This window comes from Anguilla rostrata, chromosome 14, assembly GCF_018555375.3.
Source record: "Anguilla rostrata isolate EN2019 chromosome 14, ASM1855537v3, whole genome shotgun sequence".
NCBI classification, from domain to species: domain Eukaryota; kingdom Metazoa; phylum Chordata; class Actinopteri; order Anguilliformes; family Anguillidae; genus Anguilla; species Anguilla rostrata.
The window spans coordinates 18,062,738-18,083,832 of NC_057946.1; the positions used below are offsets into that span (position 1 = coordinate 18,062,738).

At 40.9% G+C, this 21,095-nt stretch overlaps 3 protein-coding genes across 5 annotated transcripts; 1 reads left to right on the forward strand and 2 right to left on the reverse strand.

The window, feature by feature from the left end:
• The first annotated feature begins 492 nt into the window (after positions 1-492).
• inpp5e (inositol polyphosphate-5-phosphatase E) lies at positions 493-7,926 on the forward strand. Of its 3 annotated transcripts, none has more exons than XM_064309157.1 (11): positions 493-955; positions 1,698-2,544; positions 3,198-3,321; positions 3,447-3,544; positions 3,714-3,838; positions 4,227-4,346; positions 4,542-4,649; positions 4,739-4,900; positions 5,960-6,075; positions 6,388-6,524; positions 6,728-7,926. In XM_064309157.1, exons 2-11 carry the CDS (start codon positions 1,856-1,858, stop codon positions 6,774-6,776), a joined length of 1,728 nt encoding a protein of 575 aa, XP_064165227.1. In that variant the 5' UTR covers positions 493-955; positions 1,698-1,855; the 3' UTR covers positions 6,777-7,926. The 3 variants fall into 3 exon arrangements, with proteins under 3 accessions (XP_064165227.1, XP_064165225.1, XP_064165226.1); XM_064309155.1 differs by having other exon boundaries at positions 498-955; positions 6,682-7,926; XM_064309156.1 differs by lacking the exon at positions 493-955 and adding an exon at positions 1,134-1,157 and having other exon boundaries at positions 6,682-7,926.
• A 481-nt stretch (positions 7,927-8,407) lies between these two features.
• On the reverse strand, positions 8,408-15,163 carry pmpca (peptidase, mitochondrial processing subunit alpha). Its single transcript, XM_064309158.1, has 13 exons — positions 14,992-15,163; positions 14,208-14,410; positions 13,889-13,968; positions 13,689-13,771; positions 13,456-13,550; positions 13,269-13,369; positions 11,810-12,073; positions 11,307-11,399; positions 11,086-11,204; positions 10,856-10,946; positions 10,620-10,682; positions 10,360-10,504; positions 8,408-10,037 (listed from the first exon to the last, which is right to left on the reverse strand). The coding sequence occupies exons 1-13, from the start codon at positions 15,036-15,038 to the stop codon at positions 9,868-9,870; spliced, it is 1,554 nt and encodes a 517-aa protein (XP_064165228.1). The 5' UTR covers positions 15,039-15,163; the 3' UTR covers positions 8,408-9,867.
• Positions 15,164-15,815: 652 nt separating this feature from the next.
• Positions 15,816-20,890, reverse strand: LOC135240038 (uncharacterized). Its single transcript, XM_064309159.1, has 8 exons — positions 20,487-20,890; positions 20,265-20,367; positions 19,279-19,393; positions 19,036-19,151; positions 18,085-18,184; positions 17,826-17,950; positions 17,258-17,439; positions 15,816-17,072 (listed from the first exon to the last, which is right to left on the reverse strand). Exons 2-7 carry the CDS (start codon positions 20,353-20,355, stop codon positions 17,264-17,266), a joined length of 723 nt encoding a protein of 240 aa, XP_064165229.1. The 5' UTR covers positions 20,356-20,367; positions 20,487-20,890; the 3' UTR covers positions 15,816-17,072; positions 17,258-17,263.
• Positions 20,891-21,095: the final 205 nt, after the last annotated feature.

Sequence of the window (21,095 nt, forward strand, 5' to 3'; positions counted from 1 at the left end):
ATTACTGAGTTAGCTGCACTGAGTAAGACTCTGAATCTGGAACGTGGTGTGAAGTAAAAATGGCTATTCCAGGTTTTACTCTGCAGTTATCCAGCTAACTCCATAATCTGCTTTGTGACATACTCCTGGACTTATACACTCACAGGTTTGTAAGCATATCCAACATTTTGGACTGTTCATTGAGTTGGTCGAGCCATATTCTCCGTTTAGTTTGTGATTCTGCTTAAACAGATTCATGTGAAATTGTTCTCAAAGTAATATGCCTTATAATTTGGTTGGTCAAAATTTTGGGTTCTTGGAAACTGGGAAAATGATCAGAGGTAAAGTCCAGTGGTCCAAAGGTAAAAGTCATGCTATGCGTTTCCTCCACCCATGAACTCTGCCAGCTGATTTCACTAATTAGTTCTACCTCCTGGCTGAAGGATGTGCCAATTTGAACAGCTAATTTGCAAAACCGGGTGATTGGAACAAAATACTGGGGCAGACTATTACGTTCTGAACCTGGATTTTTTCACTTCTGAAAATGATGGCAGGAAAATTAACTTTACAGACCTCCCTCCATACTGTGTGTGTAGAAGTTTGACAGATGAACAGATTTCACATCAACTAGACATAACCCTTGAAAGTTATTGACAGCAAAATCAGAATTACCTCTGGCCGCTTACCTGCATTTCCTAGATTTGGGACGAGGGCGCTGTTTGACTAAATTGTTTCAAGTCGAATTCTTCCAGGTTAAATCATCTGTCGCCATGCGCCGCGTTGCTAAGGAAGTGATTCGTTCTGTGTCTCTTATGGTAACTTGCTGTATATATTAACAGATAACATTTAATCTGGACCGCATATCATCTTGTCTTTATCTGCTGTGGGAGCCTGTCCATGATATATGCAGGTCGGAGAATGTGCATTCACTGCGCACTACGGCGCCTCGAACAATTTAATTTTCAAACAAAACAAGGTAAGATAACTTGCCTAACTAACATTAGTAATGTGGTACTATGTGTTTTGCTAGCTTGCTATTACAATAGATGACACTGACACTGACACTGGTAGGACCCGTAAATAAAACCGTAAACTTACCTCAACCCATAGTTGAAGCTAGTCAAATAACGATGCAGGTTTTGTACCGATCAGTTGCCACTAATGTTAGCTAGCTAACGGTAATGTTAATTATTTTATGTCGGTAGTTAGTTGGGTCTCACTTGCGCTAACTTAGCTAACAAAACACTGTCATTAGTTACGGTTGCGAACTTCACTAAGGTTGCATTTCTGATTTGATTGAAGATGTTTTATGCTGTTTTAGCAAGTGCTGATTTTTACAAAAAACGTTAGCAGCTCAATTAACTAGCGAGCAATCAAGTACAGCATTGGCTTTGTATTAGTCAATATGTTCTTGGAAGTGTCGCTATGTCAGTTATGGACAAATGAATCTGAGTATCAGTTCTTTGTCAAGGTGTTGTGTGTTCTATTAATTATTCGCCGTTTCTGCGTGTGCGAGAATGCTGACATTGTTACTGATCGAGTTAAACGATTTACAAATTCGGATGCCTTTACCTAATAACAGGATTTTTTAAAATTTTACATTTCTGTATGTCATCGTCTTTAATATACTGGCCTACTTGGATTTCCTTATTTTTAAGTGATGTCCTGAAACACATTGAATTTGTCAATGAATGGTGTAATTCTTTATTACCTTCCAGATGTGGGTATGTGAATAATTGGCTGAAACTCTTCAAACTGTAAGCAAAAGTTCTGGAGATGAGAGACAATAATGAACCTGCTGAACAGTGTGTGATCTCAGTCTGTGAACAAGACGTGGTCCTAAGGAACCACAGTCAGGTACTCTCCTGGCAGCCTGATGGTGGAGCAGACTTTCTGCGATGCAGAAAACTACACATGTGCCTGTAGTGACACCCTGAGATTCTCTGCTGAGGAGATGGAGAAAGTCAGTCATACAAGTCCGTGTTCAGCAGAGCAGCCGTTCCTACCCAAGCCTCCTGCCCAGATGAAGGATCAAACCATCTCCTCTGCCAGACAGAGGAGGAGGAATAATAAGGCCAGTCAGGAGAGTCTGACTGACCACACAGGTACTGGGTCCTCCACAGACTCCCTCCAGGATGATAGCACAGGCCAGCCTGTCTTCAGTAGCACTGCCTCTCTCCAGAACGAACAGAACGCTGTGGATGGTCTTCTCAGGGACAGCCCCAGGGATGTCACCTTCTCCAGAGGGCAGGAGGACCCTGATCCCTGCAGTCTGGCCGGGCAGCACATGAAGTCCACCAAGGTCTGTCTCTCTCCACTGCAGCCTTGTCCATCCCCTGCTGTAGAGCCCTGCACTGCTTCCACGTCCTTAAGGACGGCTAATGAGATTGACGGGGATTGTGAGGATTATGAGGCAGTGGCCAGAGGGGGTTTGGAGCGCCTGCACAGGAACTACTGTGACTGCCAGCTTTCGGAGACCATGGTGTCTGACAACACCTCCCTCAACTCCATGAAGTCCTCCTTCAGTGTACTCAACCCCATTCGACCCAAGGATGCAAGGAACAGGTCAGGGCGCTCTTACTCTGTTTTCTGCTGTGGTATTGCTGGTCCAAAACTGGCTTCAGCCTCAACTTCCTGTCTAGCAAGCAAGCTCTTCCTCATTTGTGGCAGTTTTGAATTATGAATGTGGTTTTTATGAAACAATTTACTGAAGTTATGGACACTTGCAGTAAAATAATTTTTGTGGTATCTCTTTTCTGAAGGATTGACCCTGTTATAGGCTTTAAGGGCTTCAAAAGTGGTATTTTCTGCTCTTAAAAGATGTAGAAAATTCTCATACAGTCTTGCGGTTTGTTGCTTTGCTAGGCTCTCCATTGCGAATGGAGAATGTAGAAATAAGTGCTTTTCAAGGAAATCTACTTGAAACAATTACAATTGTGCAGAAAAACACTTTTTCTGAAGATCCTGCATATCAATAGCAAGCATCTGAACTATTTACCCAGCAAACTGGTATTTTGTTATTTACTGCTGATGAAAGGGGACGGGGACAGTGAGGAGAGTAAGATTAGGCAGTCACAGAAAATAATGTGGTAGAGAGAGTAGAGAGATTCTGAGAGTATCAGTGAAAGAACAGACCCGTTTTAGGCTTTGACCATCGGCATGTGTGCTTAATATCCTCACTGCTACCTCTGTCTCCCCCTGGTGGTTTGGTGGTTCAGAAGCTTCTTGGAGGGCAGTGTTCTGGGCCATGGTGCATTGCTTGGGGCGGGTGAGCTTGACCGATACTTCCCTGAAAGAAGAGTTGGAGTCTATATTGTCACATGGAACATGCAAGGAGAGAAGGTGCATCAGAAGCTTCCTGTAATTTTATACATTAGTAGATAAACCTACAGGCTCAGTATCACATTTTACATGCTTTGAGAAATTGCCAATAATGTCTTTTAATATTTAATATATCTGATTCTCAGGAACTTCCCTCTAACCTGGATGACCTTTTGTTCCCCATGGATACTGAAGCTGCTCAGGATTTATACATCATAGGAGTCCAGGAGGGCTGTGCTGATAGGTATACAGTCAAACCTTCAAATATCCACACGTTATCAAGAGTAGAGCGAATGTTTCTTCGGTATATAACTTACTTGAAAATACATAAAATATAATAGGTTGAATCAATGTGTATGTAATAGGTTGAATCACCAGGAAATATGTCTGTCTTATGATCTTTTGCTAAACAGGAGAGAGTGGGATATTCGCCTGCAAGAAGCTCTGGGGCCATATTATGTTATGTTGTATGCTGCTGTTCATGGCGTACTATATCTAAGTGTCTTCATTAGGAGAGACCTGATCTGGTTCTGTTCAGGTGGGTTTTCCTGTAGCTCCTGCATTTCTTCCACCCTTACTTCCTTCCATATTTTACGTGCCTCCAGTTGGCTATAGGAAGTTCTGTTGCTGTTTGCCTTCCTTTGTGTCCTGTGTATGCTGTCTCTAAATATTCATGAGTCAACAAATCAAAACAGCAAATCATAATGACAGAACTTTAATTGTTAAGACTACAACGCTGTCCCTCTGGTCAATATAGGCAATCTGATTTCTGCCAAAACTGTTCTATGGGCATCTGGCTCCATGGCAGGGCCAGCAAAACCACGTCAGTGGTGACATGGCATTCTGGACGCCATGTGCAGACGTGAATACATGAGGATATGCACTCTCCTACACATGCTCATCGGTGATGACGTTTTCTCCAACAGAAGTGGAACATGCTACGGTCACAACACGCATAATCTCGCAGATCAAAACCAAGGGTGCAGTGGGAGTCAGCGTCACCTTCTTCGGCACTTCCTTCCTCTTCATCACTTCCCACTTCACCTGTGAGTATAAGAATGTAGTGATGTTCTCAACTGGTTAAGTAAAACTTTGGAATGACTTCAATCTGTTTTATGATTTCTTGCTTGCTAAGTCAGTTGAGACCACTCTCCTAGCAAACAGAGTGTGCTGAACACTGTACTGTAGATAGTTTGTGGAGATAGGGTTTTCAACATCAAGTGTTTTTGTGTCTGTTACAGCTGGAGATAGTAAAGTGTATGAAAGGATTCTAGACTACAACAAGATAATTGAAGCACTGACTCTTCCCAAAGTCATTCCGGACACCAACCCTTACCGCTCCATCACCTGTAAGTGCCCATAGCCACTGTCTATGAAACTCACTTAGAAGTAGCGGGAATTGCATGACATTTGACTGTCCATTTTTGTGCCATTTCAGCGGATGTGACGACCCGATTTGATGAGGTCTTCTGGTTTGGGGACTTTAATTTCCGTCTCAGTAAAGACCGGGCAGCAGTTGAGGGCATTATGAAGGAGAACCTGGGGTCAGACATGAGCCCCCTGCTTCAGCACGACCAGCTATCCAAGGAAATGAGGGATGGTATGTTTGCCTTTGTGGTTTCGGTATGGGACAAAGCTGTGGTAGAGATCCTGGCTGAGATGCCCATTTAAATGGATATGCAAGGCTCTCACCAGGAATGTTTTTTGTTGCGTGTGCTCTTACACATAGTGTTGTGTATGCCTTCTTTCCAGAACCTAAGTGGGATAACCTTAAATGTGTCTTCCATTTGACTTGCCACATAGCTGCATGGGTGCAAGATGTCAAGGCAGTAACTGAATTAATTGAAAATGTATAGTGGATGTGGAACTGCTAGCTACCATAACATGCTAAAATTATTCAGAAAATAAAAAATGCAAAAATATTTGCAAATTTTTTAGACTGTCCAGTTACAACCTTCTCTTTAACTAGTTTTAAATAATCTTTTTCATGCGTAACCTTCAAAAAAGTGAATTGTTTTATTATTTTTGGTATTTTGGAAAAGATTTTAAAACAGAATCTCGGCTGGACATTCCTCGTCCATAGACTTCCGTTTATCTTGGAATTTAATCAGTCATTTTGGACTAATGAAATATGGTGCGGTGAGCTGTCATTATCAGATCAATAGACATTTCTTGAGGAAATTAAGAAATTAATAACATTCATTATTATGGTGAACTAGCCCTTTAATCCACCACCACACTGCTCATAGCTTTTCAGACATAGGGAAAGAATAGTTTTGAATTGTACAGCATGGCACAAGAGAAGGATCTGTGTGACAGCTGTATCAATTATTTATTCTTTGAAGGGACCCATGATATGTTGAACAGAAGGTATGCAAACCTTGGATAAGGTTGTCTGGTATTAAAGTGAGGGCAGGTGCCATGCAGCCACATTGTTCTCTCTGTAACTCATTGTGTAGAATGGGTCCCCATGGAGTGTGATGCACTATCAGGGCCATTCTAATGGGAAAGGACACTTTATGGACTTTAGTAAATTCTAATGGTTCTCTTGTGAAAAAAGAGAAGACTGAAAGTGAAAGAAGACTGAAATGTTTAGATCATTTCAATTCTGAAATGAATTTGCATTGATAAGGCTTTATCTCTTTAATCTCTTCTACAGGTTCCATCTTCAAAGGGTTCCAAGAAGCACCCATACACTTCCTTCCGACATACAAATTTGACATTGGCTTTGATGTATACGACACCACGTCAAAGCAGAGAACTCCTTCATATACAGTGAGGACATTGGACATTCCGTCTCACTGATATGTATCAGATGGTCAATTCAGGAGCATCTGCTGTTTTAATCCAAGCTATTGTCCAGTAGTTTTGCAGCTTTATCTAGGCTCAGAGCACTAATACATTGTATTGTAAAGTGAAAAGTAAAATGTATAAGTCATAAGTCATTTTATGTCTGCAAATGTTTTAAGTGATTTTAAATGCTAACTACCTTCTAGTAGCCACAAAAAGTGATTTCAGGAATTTCAGGAACTGAATTCTGTCCACCTCTCCTGTTGACTGTGTTTTTCTCTCCCTGCCATTGTGAAGGACCGGATACTGTACAGGAGTCGACAGAGGGATGACATCAAGGCAGTCAAGTATGCCTGCTGTTCATCCATCAAGACATCGGACCACCGGCCTGTAATTGGCATATTTCAGGTCAAACTCCAACCAGGAAGGGACAAGTGAGTGATAACAGCATGCCAGTTTGCAAAATGTAGATAAAATGTCCAGAAATATGAGCATCATTTATAATTCAATGGAGAGTGTGTTCCAGTCAATCCATTTGAGTGGGAGAGGTGGCAGAGGTGATTTACTGGATCAATGTTGCATGTATTCCAGCATCCCTCTGGGGGCTGGTCAGTTTGACAGAGACTTGTTTCTGGAGGGAATCCGGAGGAGAATCACCCGGGAGCAGAAGTGGAAGGAGGCGATGAAGAACCAGAAGAGCAGCAGCGTTTGTTCCATCTCCTGAATCATGGGCACCAGAGGAACTGGAACAGATTGGTTGAAGACCTCTTTGTTTGACAGTGCAAAAAAAGTTGACTTTTACATCAGGCCTGCAGACTCAGCAGAATGCCATTTATTTTACATTCCACAGAAATCCAAGGAGATGCCTTGGTTCAGCTTCCAATGACCTCTTTGAAGGATATTCCACATTAACCAAATATTTCTTATGTATGTATAATACTCTATTTTTGTTTATTTATCCAGCTGTTGGTGTATAGGCTGTGTGTGGAAAATCTCTTTGCATCTTGAGCTTTTTATTAGATTTCATCACTATGATTATTCTGTTACATGATCTAACTCAAATAGGTTAACAGACAAGTTCTGCTTTACTTGTGCAAGATCATACACGGTAAACCCAGACTAATAATCTGTTGATGTTGATCTGAGCTGGTCCTCCTTTGTGTAGTTTCATACTGAGTAAGGAAAGTGTTGATGGAAAAGGAGCCGTTATCATGTTTTGTGTTGCCTTAAAACATAGCCTTCAGCTGAGATTCAGCATAAGAACGTGTATTAAAGCCTGCATCAATGCTTATGCCTTTGATTAACAAATGGAAAAGAAAACTTGAAGTAACATTCTGCTCTGATGACCTTGGAGGATTTGTAGGAATAGCTGAATTGTGAAGTGCTGTAAAAACCTTGAGAGTAAAATTCCTTTCTTTACTTCTTCACTTGGGACCTATTGGGCGAAGAAACTAAACAACGTATTTGTCAATGCTGATAGAGCTGAAACTACAACCTGAATCCTGGGCATAACGTCACACTGCAAACTAACTGTTGTGCAAGCTATGACTTTGTATTCTGCTGCAATTGTACCTGTAAGCATTTGATTCTCAACTGTTCCTCACTTTGTGTGCAGACACATTGATAAAGGGGAGCCTTTTTTCCATTGTCCTTTTCTTTTGCATTTAAATGACAACTCTCACATCCTTCAAAATCCAAGATGAATGGCTGCATAAAATTACTTTATGGAGCATTTTGAGGTCAAAACAATACGGCATGTACGGAGTATGTAAACATGTTTTTAAAAGGAATTATGACTCTGAAAGTCTGAATAAAACATTTCATTTTATAAACTTAGCTGATAGTTGGCTTAGCATTAAACATGTTCACTGCCAGTCTATTGGAAGAAAACATTTGCTGTGATCTACAGTGGATGTGTGAAATGAGGAAACAGCTGCCAGTCATCAACCCTGTCATAAAATATGTCCAGTCACATTATATGTCCAGCGCAAGTGCCTAACTTATTCTCCATTGCTGCCTGGTGTGTTCGTTTAGAGAATATTGTTCTCCAAATGTATTTTTAACACTATGTTTGGGTCCAGAAGGAAAACATTTTTGTATGGTTATCTTTTTTTAGGGACATTGGGATGGGAGTGGGTGTCTGATTAAATTCAGGGGGATGAGCCAGAGTGTCAAAATATAACGCAGCAGTAAACTAGCAACTTGCTACACCAGTTTCAATTTTGCTAATTGTTTAATATACCAAACCAGATTCTAATATTCTGATCCACAGACTAATTCTACATCTGCCACAGCCTGCAAATCAAAAGCCACTCGATAATTTTAAATATAGTTTTAATAATTACATTGTACTTATGAATACTGTATAGAAACAAATAGCCTTGTTTAAAAATCAATATCCTAAAACACTCCGTGCCCATTTCAAATATTTTAGTATAAGGGTGAATTAATCAGTTGTACAGCAACTGGAAAGGTCTTATCTGAGTTACTTGCCTCCATACATATACACAAGATTATACATATTTAAGCAGTCACAGATCCAAAACACATTCTAGATTGGTATATGGTCTGCAAGTTCTTTTCTGCTGTGTTTTAATGTGGGCGGTAGTCATGATGACCACTACAATTATGAAAAAATGGCGGTGTTTGGTACCGCAATTAATAAATAAAAATGAAAACAGCTCTGTACTGAAATGCAGGGACACGCCAAGCAAAATCTTCCAACTGACATAACTACCCTGGGCTTCTGAGCAGAATAACAAGTCATGGTTCAGAAATCAGATTTGTACTTTAAATTCAGGTCTTTGGTGTGTTTCAGATAATGATGGACACAGCATGGCATTTGAAATGTTGGCCAAGGGTATGAATGAATCGAAGTCTAAAATAATTTTAGAATGACATGGTGGACTTACTTGCCTCAAATAAACATCAAAATTGCCTTTCTATGGTAATCAGTATCTTTTGGGAGGCCAGCTTTTACCACTGGATGGTCAACAGTTCAAAGCAGGTTATCCTGTAGTCAAAACTACTTGGAAATAATATGGGTGATTGGCATAACATGACCCGTTTTTGATTGAATTGTATAGGACAATTTGTAGAGGACGCGCAAACTCACAACGCAACACTGCACGAATGTTCAAATTTTACATTTTTAACCACAGGGGTAAGGAATTAAGCCATATATAAAGGAATAAAGTACATTTTGGTAACAAAGTATAAATTCCGGATTTGCAGCCACTGCCTACATAGAATTCCCATGAACTTTAGCCCCCACTGTCTTCAGGATGCTTTGAGTAATAACTCAACCATCAATATGAGTGACTGTACATATGTGTAACCATTACTGAGTATAAACAATCCTGCACGTTTCTGGAAAAATCTATCTACCTTTGCTCGCATGTATACTATTTTACAACCAAAAGCATGCAAATCCACAAAAGTAGTCCAAGACATCAGCCATAATGGGATCTGTGGAGCAGGGCGTGTCTTTGTGTCCTTTCCTTCCCATTAAGGACTTTACATCTATGAACTATACATATATCTATGTGAACTATATATGCATAGCAGCAACCTTGAATTTTTAAGACAGACTTTTGTAAGGCAACCCCTTTTCCTAAGCCTGTAACGATAAGGTTTTAAATAGTATGGCGCACTTCACATCCCCACAATCCACAATTAGTTCCACGCCGTCTCCGGTGAGAGAACGGCGTTATGGTTCAGTTTCCAGCACGCGCGCTCCTCCATGAGCGGTAACAGCTGCAGTCTGTTCGCCCCGGCCTATCGGAAAAGGCGGTACATGCGGGGGAGCCGCCCGTCCTTGCTGGAGAGTGCGGTCTGGATGTGCTCGTAGGAGGGCAGCTCCGTCAGGTCTCCCAGCGCCGCCACCGCCGGCTTGCTGCGCAGCATCTTGGTGGTCACCCGCTTGATGTCGCTGGCCGTCACGCTGCCTGCACGCGATTGTGGAATCAAGGGAAAACCGTTTGAGAAATGGCGAGAAATCTTTGTACATTGGTACATTTATATACCATGGTTTTGTAATGGCTTGCTAATAACGTGATGAGTGATTTAAACAATCTATACTCTGTACTATACTGTAGCAGCTTGTCTGCAAAAGGCGTAAAAACAAAAATAATCAGCTATAATGGGGAAACTGGGCATATAATACCAGTTGAAAGACGTACAATAGATGCAACAGAGACTGACAGATTGACTGACTCATTCATTCACTCACTCACTGAAAACATAAGGTGACTGAATGGCTTAACTCACTGATCATTTGACACAGCTCATGTGGCAGCTTCCTCTTTCCAGTGGCAAGCACCTGCCGACCCACGTCCTCGAAGATGACTGGCCGAGACTCCAGGTTCATCATCAGCATCGACTTCAGCTGGGTCTTGGCCCGCTCCAGCTCCATCTGAATACAGAGGCACAGGATATGCCTGAGTCAATTCACCACAGTCCTACTTCACTTGCGCACGTCCACGTCATAAACACCCCTTCACCCTGTCACAGGCACTCATTTCTCTCACCTCTCCTGGTGTCCCACCCATTTGAATGAACTCCCTTGTAATAATCTCCACCATTTCCCGCACCTTGAAAACAATTAAAGACAAACTTTAAGCATCGTGCTGTCGCATCATAGATTACATTTTACAATGCAATACACTTTATATATAGTTCAACTGAACTTAAAACATGGACACTGGAGCAAACCCACTTGGGAAACATGAAAATGGCAGGTAAATGTGTGGCTCCATGTACCCACCTGTCTGGGATCAGCACTTGCATGGATGCAAAGCAGACCAGAGTCTTCATAGCTATGGTGGTAGGAAGTGGCATTGTACATCCAGTGATGCCTGGAAAGCATAGAATGCCATTATACATACAGTACACACTGGAAAAATATAATAGTAGCAGTTACACTACATTCATTCTGTAGTTCCAGTTCTGCATATGGATCTGCAGGAGGATAATCCCAGAAGACCTGGACCATACCTGTTAAGCACATTAAGGTAAAGGCGAGTGAACATTCCTTTCCCAGGACCCCCGGCTGAGAACGACCCTCCGCCACCCATCAACATGTTTAAGACGGCAAAGGGAATGAAGTCATCCTCCTGTCAAACAGACAGTCCACAGGAAGTGAGGGTAAGGCAAGAAAATCATGGCCACTCGACTGAAACTGAAGTAAACTGTAGACCTTGCAGAATATTTCTCACCAGGAAGGAGCAGCTCTCCAGGCCAATCATGATGTGGGTGAGTTCAGGGATGGGCGTAGGGCCTAAGCTTACATCAGACATATCTTTCTCGGTCTGTTCAGACAAAGAACAAAGGTTACACAGAGTACTTTACCCTTAAAATCAAGTGTCAGAACAGCACCTCGGGTAGAATAAACTGTCATACTTGTGACAGGGCAAGTTAATGCGGGTGCTGGTATGGCTATTGGTCGGAGCTTTTCCATGACAGTACTTTCTTTCTATAGAACTGTGTGTATTTATTTAGATGTGTTAAAAAAAGTTTTCTCCCTAAAAGATAAATACATTTTGAAGAATGAGTGTGCCAACCATATGTAAAGTTATGGATTTTACTAGCTCACAGACCAATCGCAAATGCCTTTTACACCTGATAAAGCACAAACAAATTGTCATGCTTCCGGCACAAGGAAGAGGTGGTGGATGATGGGTAATGAGTGACGTGAGGGGGCGGATGCCATAACACTCACCTTGATTATGCCACCTGTGTACGCTGCCACAGACAGGTCAACGTTGCCAGGCGTGCTTGCTCCCCACACAGGCTTCATTCCAAGTAGGTACTTCCTGGCGCAATCCACTAGCTGCTCATGCTCAATTCCCACCCCCGCTAGCACCATGCGTTCTGGGGTGTAGTAACTCCGAAGGTAGGTATGCAGCACAGACCGGTCGATCTTCTCCACGTTGTCCACAGGACAGAAGCGGGGCAACCCAACAGTGTTCCCCCGATACGCTGCCTGGACAAGGTAAGACCGGGGCATCAACCTACTGGCAGTGTCCATGCAATAACAAGGGCTGCTGTTACAACGTGTGGCTTTATTGCTAGTCAATGTTACAAGATGGATGTGTGTGTCTAGAAGCTTACGGGTGTACAGAAGTTTACAATGGGATATGATGATCTGTGACCCTGAACATTTATCTATAGCACTATGGAACATCATGGCTGCCTACAACACATTATTTAGCTAGCTATCTTGATTGAATGAATTTCAGCACTGCTGAAGCAGTGACCAACATTTTTATCAGGATTCTCTGGCCTGCACCACCTATCCCAAGTTAACTTTGTCTGAACCAGCGAACTGCCTCTTTTCCTCCTGCGTACAGCTGAGCATGTGCCACCTCTCCTAAGACACTATCTATCCCAAATGCCACAGACCTATGCCTTTAAAAATAATGCTTGCCAACAGGCCTTTAGGCTAACTAGAGCTCATATTATATTTCAGCTTCCAACACAGCAGTAACTGGGCAGATCCCCTCTGACTGCTTGAGCCAGGAATGCCATGTGAGACCTTGGCATCTGACTGAGAGGGTCATTCCTACGCTGACATGGGAGGCGCTAACTGCTGCTTCCCTCCAGTCATGATCTGCATGCTGACCAAGTGGACATCGTTCTAGCCACCTGAAACAGATGCTACGCTAGGCAAGTGATAAGCTTTTAATGAGCTGTATTACGTGCCCCAGCTCAAACAGAAAAGTTCCTGTTTTAAAAGTGTTTGTGCTAATACCTCTGCCATTATTTAAACAGCTAAGATCCTTTCATATATTTACTTGCTATCCATATATTAATAAACCGATGGGCATTTTATGCACATTTATTTGTTATCAAGTTTCAATGCATTTACACCAGATTTTAAAGACATAATGTAACACTTGTAAGCATATCAGATGTAGGAAGAATCCGGAGTAAGTAAATAAACAAATTAAGCACTGTTTTGTTCCACAGTCACACATATAAAATAATGATTACTTCATAAAAAATAAATAAAATAAAAAAATAAATAATAATAAATTAACTTGACACTTTTCCACTTTCATTTAAGGTATATAATTAAGGGAAAATTGTGAACAGTACTCATGCACTGAACAGCACTTGGGCAAGGGCTCAACAATTTCATTGAAAAAGGAGTTTGGCCTGATTTTAGTGCCACTCACCGCATGGATCATTTCCGTCAACAGGGGCTCAGGATCCGGTCTCATATTGAGGTCTTCCAACTCAAACCGCACAGCCATACGCGTCATCTCAATCTCCTCATCTGCATCAATAACCAGATCATCAGCACCGACAAAGCAGTACAGCCCAGCAGAACTGACAGCCAGTCACCATGACAAAAACACTGACCAGTTAGACGGGGTTGCAGGACAGCGTCGGCAAGAAGGCCAACCACAGTATCCAAACCCTTCACCTCTGCAGAAACCGCATACATTGTTGTGTCTCTGTGAATTAACCAAACAGCAGGCCATTAAGAAACATGATTAATGCATGCTAATAGCCTACTACAGCAACTAACCCACTATCCAAACCAAACGCTCAAAAGAGAAGCACGGTAATTGAAAATGACGAAAGAAGAGTACCTCGATGCCTGGCAATCACAAATCCCTCCATGCTTCTCCAGGGTCAGGAGAATTTCATCTTTGCTCCCATACTGGGCTGTGGACTAAAAGGAAGTCCCCTTATAGATTTATCTCAGTTAAATGGTTAATTGTACCACAGACAGTTTGTAGTCAACTAGTTCAGACCTTGGTGGATACGACAAAACACATATGGGACTTACAGAAAAGGCCAGTTTCTCCAGAAAATGTGAAATTCCACTTGGAAACTTTGCCTCATGTCGGGATCCAGAGTTCACCAAGACTAGAGAGAAGACAAACCTCAATGCAGTGAGTCATCAGACCAAAAAAAAAACAAAACAAAAAAACAACAGAGGCCTGGTCCCATTTTGGTGACAACACAATAGAGCATTTTTAAATGAAGACATAATTAAGCAAACTCCAGAAAATTCAGAGTACTGTATAGACAAATTCCTAAAACTGCTATTTTAAGGAGTTTGCTTACTTATGCAAAACTGCAATTTTCAGTACTAGAACACTTACCCCCAACGGTGCAGAACTGACCAAACTTGTTCTGTGACGCAACTCTGAGGCCATTTTCTAGAGTGGTGACTTTCGTTTCATATTTCTCACGTTCATCAACGGATGCAAACACTGGCTTGGGTATGCCAGGTAATGGCGAGGACAGTGAAATGTTTGGGTATCCGCCACCACTGCTGTACCGTCTATAGGCAACAATGCCCAAACTGCATAGAGAGAAGATCATTTAAATAAATAACTGTTTTATGTGGAATTACATATGTTGCAAAAATTAAAGTATCCAAAGTCAGGCCTAGTCAGAAAGCTAAATAGAAAAGCGTGGAATGTCACTTAATACGCAGTTAGAAGATCTAGTTTAAATAGTATGGCGCTAGTCTAGCTAGCGGTTAAAAGCTCATCAGCCAGAACGACAGCATACAATATATGAGTTAGCTAACTGATAAAATTACAATTCATCCTGCCATTTTTGTTCTGCTACAAATAACAGTTAAATATATCTATAAGGTTCAGGTAATTCAAACGTATATATTTTGATGTGAACTGAGCGAAAATATAGTGAACTTGCCGGTTGTTGCATGCTGTGGTTATTCAACGTGACATTCTTAGCTAGGTAGTTAGCTTGCGTTAGCTAGCTAACTACATAACAGACGCACTGCTTGTTTACATATGCAAAAGCTGGAATCATACTGTTGCCTTTGGAAATGTCATGACCTTGTGTAGCTGCCCCAAAACGTATTATTGCCCCGCTCAATACAAAGCCGGCATTTACCCTTATCGGAAACATTACCTGTTCGCTCGGTTCCAAGTCCTGAATCTCGCCATGTGCGTCGCCATCTTGAACTGACATTGACCGCTTCCGGGAGGCGTAAAGACAGAAGGCGAGAGACCGACTGCAAGCAGCGCTGCGACTGGGATCGGTTTGATTAGAAGCCGACACCCTCGAAAAGAGGCGGGCTTTGACCAACATCTAGACTTTTAATAAATTGAAAAAAATCTAAATTTTCATTTTTGAACTTTGAGAGGATTTTGACTATTAGTGCGTGGTGTTATTTGCGTGCTTAACGTGTGGAAATGTTCTGATGCGCTAGAGTATTTTCAAAGCTAGTCCAGAGGGACTGTGCTGTACACTGAGCTGCTAATTATTATAATCAGGAGTGCCGAATTAGAGTCAAAATAAAAACCTAGAGGATAGTAGATCTCCAGGAACAGGGTTGTTTATCACTGATCTAGACAATCCTGAAGTTCAAGTGGTAGTGTAGTTGTTTTCTTTAAAAAATTAAAAAATAATATAATATATGCACGCTTAATGGATCAAGGCTCAAAATGGTTGGCATGGGTCATGCCTAGGTATGATGAGAAAAACATAAAACGGTCATTATTTAACAGTTATAAAAAAATAAAAAAATCTTAATATTTTTCAAATCATTATATATTTGGAATTTTCAGCCACATCAGATCATGCCTATAACCGAATCATCTAGAACAGTACTGCTAACACAAGTCTTTTTGTAAAAATGCTTATTGTGGAAAAGCTTGACACTGGCATTCACTGAAGTGAAATTGGCTGGAGGACACCATTTCATCAGCACAAGAAGAAACTGAAAACAATAACACCTGTAAAGAAATTTATTGTAAATAAATGGACATCATTTTCCTTCTACAGCTTGACACTTTGAGACATTTTGGAGCAAAATTCTAAATGATTACAATGTTGAATTACTTTCATTGATAAAACAGCATTCACTCACTCATTACACAGTGGTTTGTAAACTCTGTCCTGTGGACCCACCCTGTATAGTTTTTGGTCACAGCCAATATCTTGATCAATTAAGATTGTTGAAAACATGTTTGGGTTCTAACAATTTTGTACTTTTGCTAATTACAACATAATGCAGGTTTGGCTCTCTACCCTTTGCTCTGTTACTGAACCCATCATTTTTCACAAATAGATTAGTTTCAGTGAACAGTGGACCACAATTTCAAGGACCTCAGTGATTGTAGCCCTGTCAGCCTATAATTGCATCGATTCATAAATGTAACCTCTTTCTAAAGGAATCATGTGCTACACAGAACTAATTAAGGACAGATAACAGCTCATTACTATGCAATTATGGTAGGATCAAAAACCTGCATATGCAGTGGGTCACCAGGAGCAAGTTTAAAACACCCTACATTAACAAAAATTGCCAAGATAATGTGTTTATATCCATACATTATCACTGCTGCTTCTTCAGTGAGTATTCACTGTTTAAGCACCTCCGCAGAACAAATTCTTTGCCTGTACTGTAGCTCACTTTCAGGGTTTCATTACATTGATCTGCTTTTGTGCAAATACCTTAACCCCTTTCATGAGGTTTCATGGTTATGAAATAATGGGTAAAAGACTGAAACCTCATAAATGGCAGCTTTTTGTGAGCCAATTGGCACGGTCCAAAATATACATTAAAATAGAGAACACCACAATTAAATTCTCCTGTATTCCACAATAACTTTCCTAATCAATTTCATTATAAAAGAAATATATTTTTTATCTACAATGTGCAGAATTACTACATGAACCTGGGGAGTAAGGCCTTTTTTCAAGCTTGAAATCTGATTATGAATCAGGAACGTGGCACTATATATACATTATATTTTGTCTTGATACAAAGTGCCCTGCGAAGAAGACAAGATTTATTTAACTGCATTGTTGCCATGGCCCCTCAGGGCCCCTCAGCGCCACACATACCGCAGTGTTGTACAGAAGTCATTGCTGAGACGTTATTGACTAAGGCCTCAGTCTCAAGCTCTTGTTGTAGACAGCCACAGTAGTCTGTCCATGCTTCTTTACACCCGCAGTCACTCTGTGTGTTCTGGATCAGTCAAGTCCTGTGAAAAGCGAAACAACAGCCTTGTGCAAATAGGCCAGACTAAACACTGAATTAACCCTAAATAGTATTGAAGCCCCCAATTCATTTAATTCTATATGCATTGTATACATCATAACAGATCAAAGTACTAAACAACTAATCTACAATGCTCTCTGGTCACTCTTATTTGAAAGCACAGGTTACCTGTGCTCAAGTCTGCTTGCTCTCTGAAGAATCTGTCCCTGATGACAAGGTGGTGTGGTCTGAGGGGGTGTGACTGTCATGTCCCAGCAGTGCTGACTGGGCTTTCTGAACAGCTGCCTCTAGCATGGCCTGGTCACTCAGAACCTGCCTCAGTGTTCCATGGTCCATTTCTAGCAGCATGCCTAGAAGAGAACATAGGGAGTCAGCACCAGAATCCACACCTGGTCTAACAGGTATGCTAAACACAAGTACCAAGCCACTGATGGTTTGTTTCTTGTGCTACCTGTGCATTCTACCCCATGCCTAGAAGTTTTATAATACAGAGATGGTAATCTTTAACTGATCGTCAACAGGATACTTGGCTCATTTCAAAGTTCATGGTTTCTGAAATTTACTCCACAGTACAGCTCTACACAATGTATCCCTCCTGATGGATGCTTCTTCAAAATCAGGCAAATAAAATGTATGCCTGCATAATGTTGCATTGCTGCCAAAAACTGCCTTTGATGTAGAAATTCTTCAACCTACCAGGTTTTGTAAGGTTACCTTTTGAAAGCTACTGACTCACCTGTGATGTCAGCACACTTTACTGCATCGATCTGTCGCACGATCGCAAACAGTTTCTCCCCCAACCTCTCTGTGTCATCAGGATCTGAGAAGTCACTAACGTCCGTCTCTTCTGGGCTTTGTCCGCTGAAAAAAGTGATATTACATCAAGGCCAGTGCATTTCTTGCACATTTTTTTTCTAATTCTGAAGTAGTGCATCTACAGTATGTCAACAATAATAATCAGACGAGCACTTTCATTGTCTGCAGTTCACACTTACTCCTCCAGCATCTTCAATGCAATATTAACCCTTTCCTCCAAAAGGCCAGGATCAAAGAGAAGTTTCTGCACCTCCAGTTTCTTTTGCTCCAACAACATGCCTATAGGAACAAACAGAAAGGCACACTTGTATGGTCAGTACACATTAATTGCATGTAGTTACTTTCCCCTAAATGGTCACTTTGCTTCCTTACTCTAAAGCTGATCCAAAAACAGGACACATTTTATGATTGTAAAAACAGCATTGGTCATATCAATTTGTCTGGTATATATGGTGCACACACAACAGAAATGCCTGATGTTGTAAATGTGTCATTGTTTGTAAAAAGTTGTATTATGTTTAAGGAAATTTACAGGAAGCACAGATAAGTAAACTTGCACCATTCTGCCAAACACACCAATGGAAGCAGCTCATTCTGCAACACACAAAAAGGTAAGCTAGCTGTACTCTGGCACTCAGGTACAGCAAGCTAGCCACATTCTTTAGCACAGCTATTTGAGTCGCCACATTTCTGCTCATAAACTGCTTCTGCAAGTAAACTGAATAATTAGAAGAACTATTGGATGTCTAACACATGATAAACATTTCACTGTACACTATAAACTCTTTTTTTTTTTTTTTTTTAAAGCTGCACATCATGGTAAAATATCCATCCATATCAAACAAAACATGATTACATTTACGCCTCAGAAATTACATCTATGGACAGAAATTTCTCATTTTGATATCCATTAGACAGGTCTGCATTGAATGAAAAACCTAATCATCACTACAGTATAGTTTGTTGAATTGATAAGTTATGCTGCAAGTCCATGGTGCACCTCAACTAAATAATTAATAATAGCTCTTGTACCCTGAACACACACTGATGGCTCCTCTTCACCTAACTGGGCTTGGACGCAGTCCATCCCAGTACACAGGAATCAATGTTGCAGTGTCCAAAGTCCACACCTGTAATTTTCTCTGTGAGACCAGTGTTGTAGACTTCCACAAGCTTGTACAGCTGTTCGCCCAGCGAGTCTGAGGAAGTAGATGCTTGATCTTCCTCCTGGGGCTCCATCTCACTGCTTTGAGGACAGAGAAGTTCAGAATCATAAAGCCAGACCAGCATGGGCTGATTAAGGGTTTATGCTAACTACCTGCGGTCTTTCATACTAAACTTACCAGATGACAGCAGAGTATCTTTTCACATACCTGTTGTCCCCGGACAGCTGGAGAGCACTGATTGCTTTATTCAGAGCCTCAGTCAACATAGCCTCATCCTGCATTATCTGTGCCAGTACAGAACCAGGCAGCTCCAGCAACATCCCTGCAGTGCAACACACATACATATGCTCTGATACGGTCTTCAATTTATAAATGTCCACATTCCTATAACAATTTTATCCTGCAATGTAAGCAAGCTTTTAGAGTATCGTTTAGGTTGTCCTTTCTGCCAGTTGTTTTGAGCATTCATTTTTCTACCAGATTTACACAACATCTGTGAGCCTACAAGATCAAAAGGTGACTGTCTGGTACTTCTACACCCCTGCAATAAGAAAGAGTCTACAGCAGTGTCAAACTCCAGCCCTGGAGGGCCGCAGTGTCTGTTGGTTTTCATGGTCTTCTCAGCACCAGTGGTCCATTTAAGTCATTGGTTGCCTAAAGAATCCACACACCTTGTTTTCAAGGCATGAACTGACGGCTAATTGAAAGAAACCACAAAAACCCACAGACACTACAGCCCACCAGGAATTTAGTCTGACACCCCTGGTCTTCGGTGCACAGTATCAAAATCAAAGAGTAATGTTCTACACCGGCAATTTTGTAACACTGAAACTGACAATGATAACTGAAAGCATAATAATGAAATTCAAATAAATGGTTTAATAAGACACAAATATTGCGTACGGATGAACAGCAGATTTTAATTGTACTTATAAAGTCTTTATTAAAGGAATGTGTAGTATTTAGAAAGCAGCTACAATTGATTTTTATGAGACATATGAAATTTGGTTTCAGTGGGTACCTCACCTGTAGAAATATGTCTGCGTCAAGTAAACAAGACATGCAACTTCAAAACCAGTGTCAATCATACAGAATGATTCACTCCGACCAGCAGTTTAATGTCATTAACAACAAGCATGTCAATCTTCTAGGGTAGACACCTTCCCTCAGACCGAAGTGCTGTGGTGCATTACCTGTTAGTTTCCCAGCCATTTCCGCGTGCCTAGGATATATTAGGCCATACAGCTTCTCCCCCAGCATCTCGAGATCCTCCCCATCCTCCATATTGAGTGATGTCTTCAAAATGCATTCAAGTGTCTTCGGAGTTGATATGCTTTTGGCATTTTTAAGTTTTAGCTAGGTAGCTAAAATGTCAAATATAAACAAACAAATCACAACATATGCTGCAATGTTACCTGTCTAATTTGTCCTCCAATTACATGCAAACAACGACATTGAGGTAGCAGTAGTATAACCTACACAGGCTACATTTTTTGCCACTACATCCAATATAGCTAACATTAGATAGCTAACTTAGCTACTGCTCTTGTTATCTAAGAATGTTTTCTAGTTTGCGTTATCTAGTATAGTCAACATCAGCTAGATAAAGTCAATTTAGAAATAATCCTAGCAAATATGTCTGTGTATAACTACTATAATTATTAGATTATTATTATCATATCTTTTCCACATAAGCTAAAGTTTTGCGTTTGTTGGATAGCATATTTCATTTAATTCTAGTTAACGTTAATGGCAAATCTGTTTTTCCAGATGCTAAAAACACATCCAATCTTCTGTGGCAGAACTGCGCATGTTGATGACGTTTATCAAAAACGTAGATTTGTCGCAGCGAGCCTTAGTACGCTCTTTTCCTAAAATGTCTCTCCGAGAGAAGTAGGGCTAAAAGACAAAAATAAGAATTGTTCGTACACAGACATTAATTGTATGTGATATGTATATGAAGTTCCCCTGTGAAAAATTATGTTCTATATGTTTGAAAACTTTGAATTGTTACAAAACAGCAT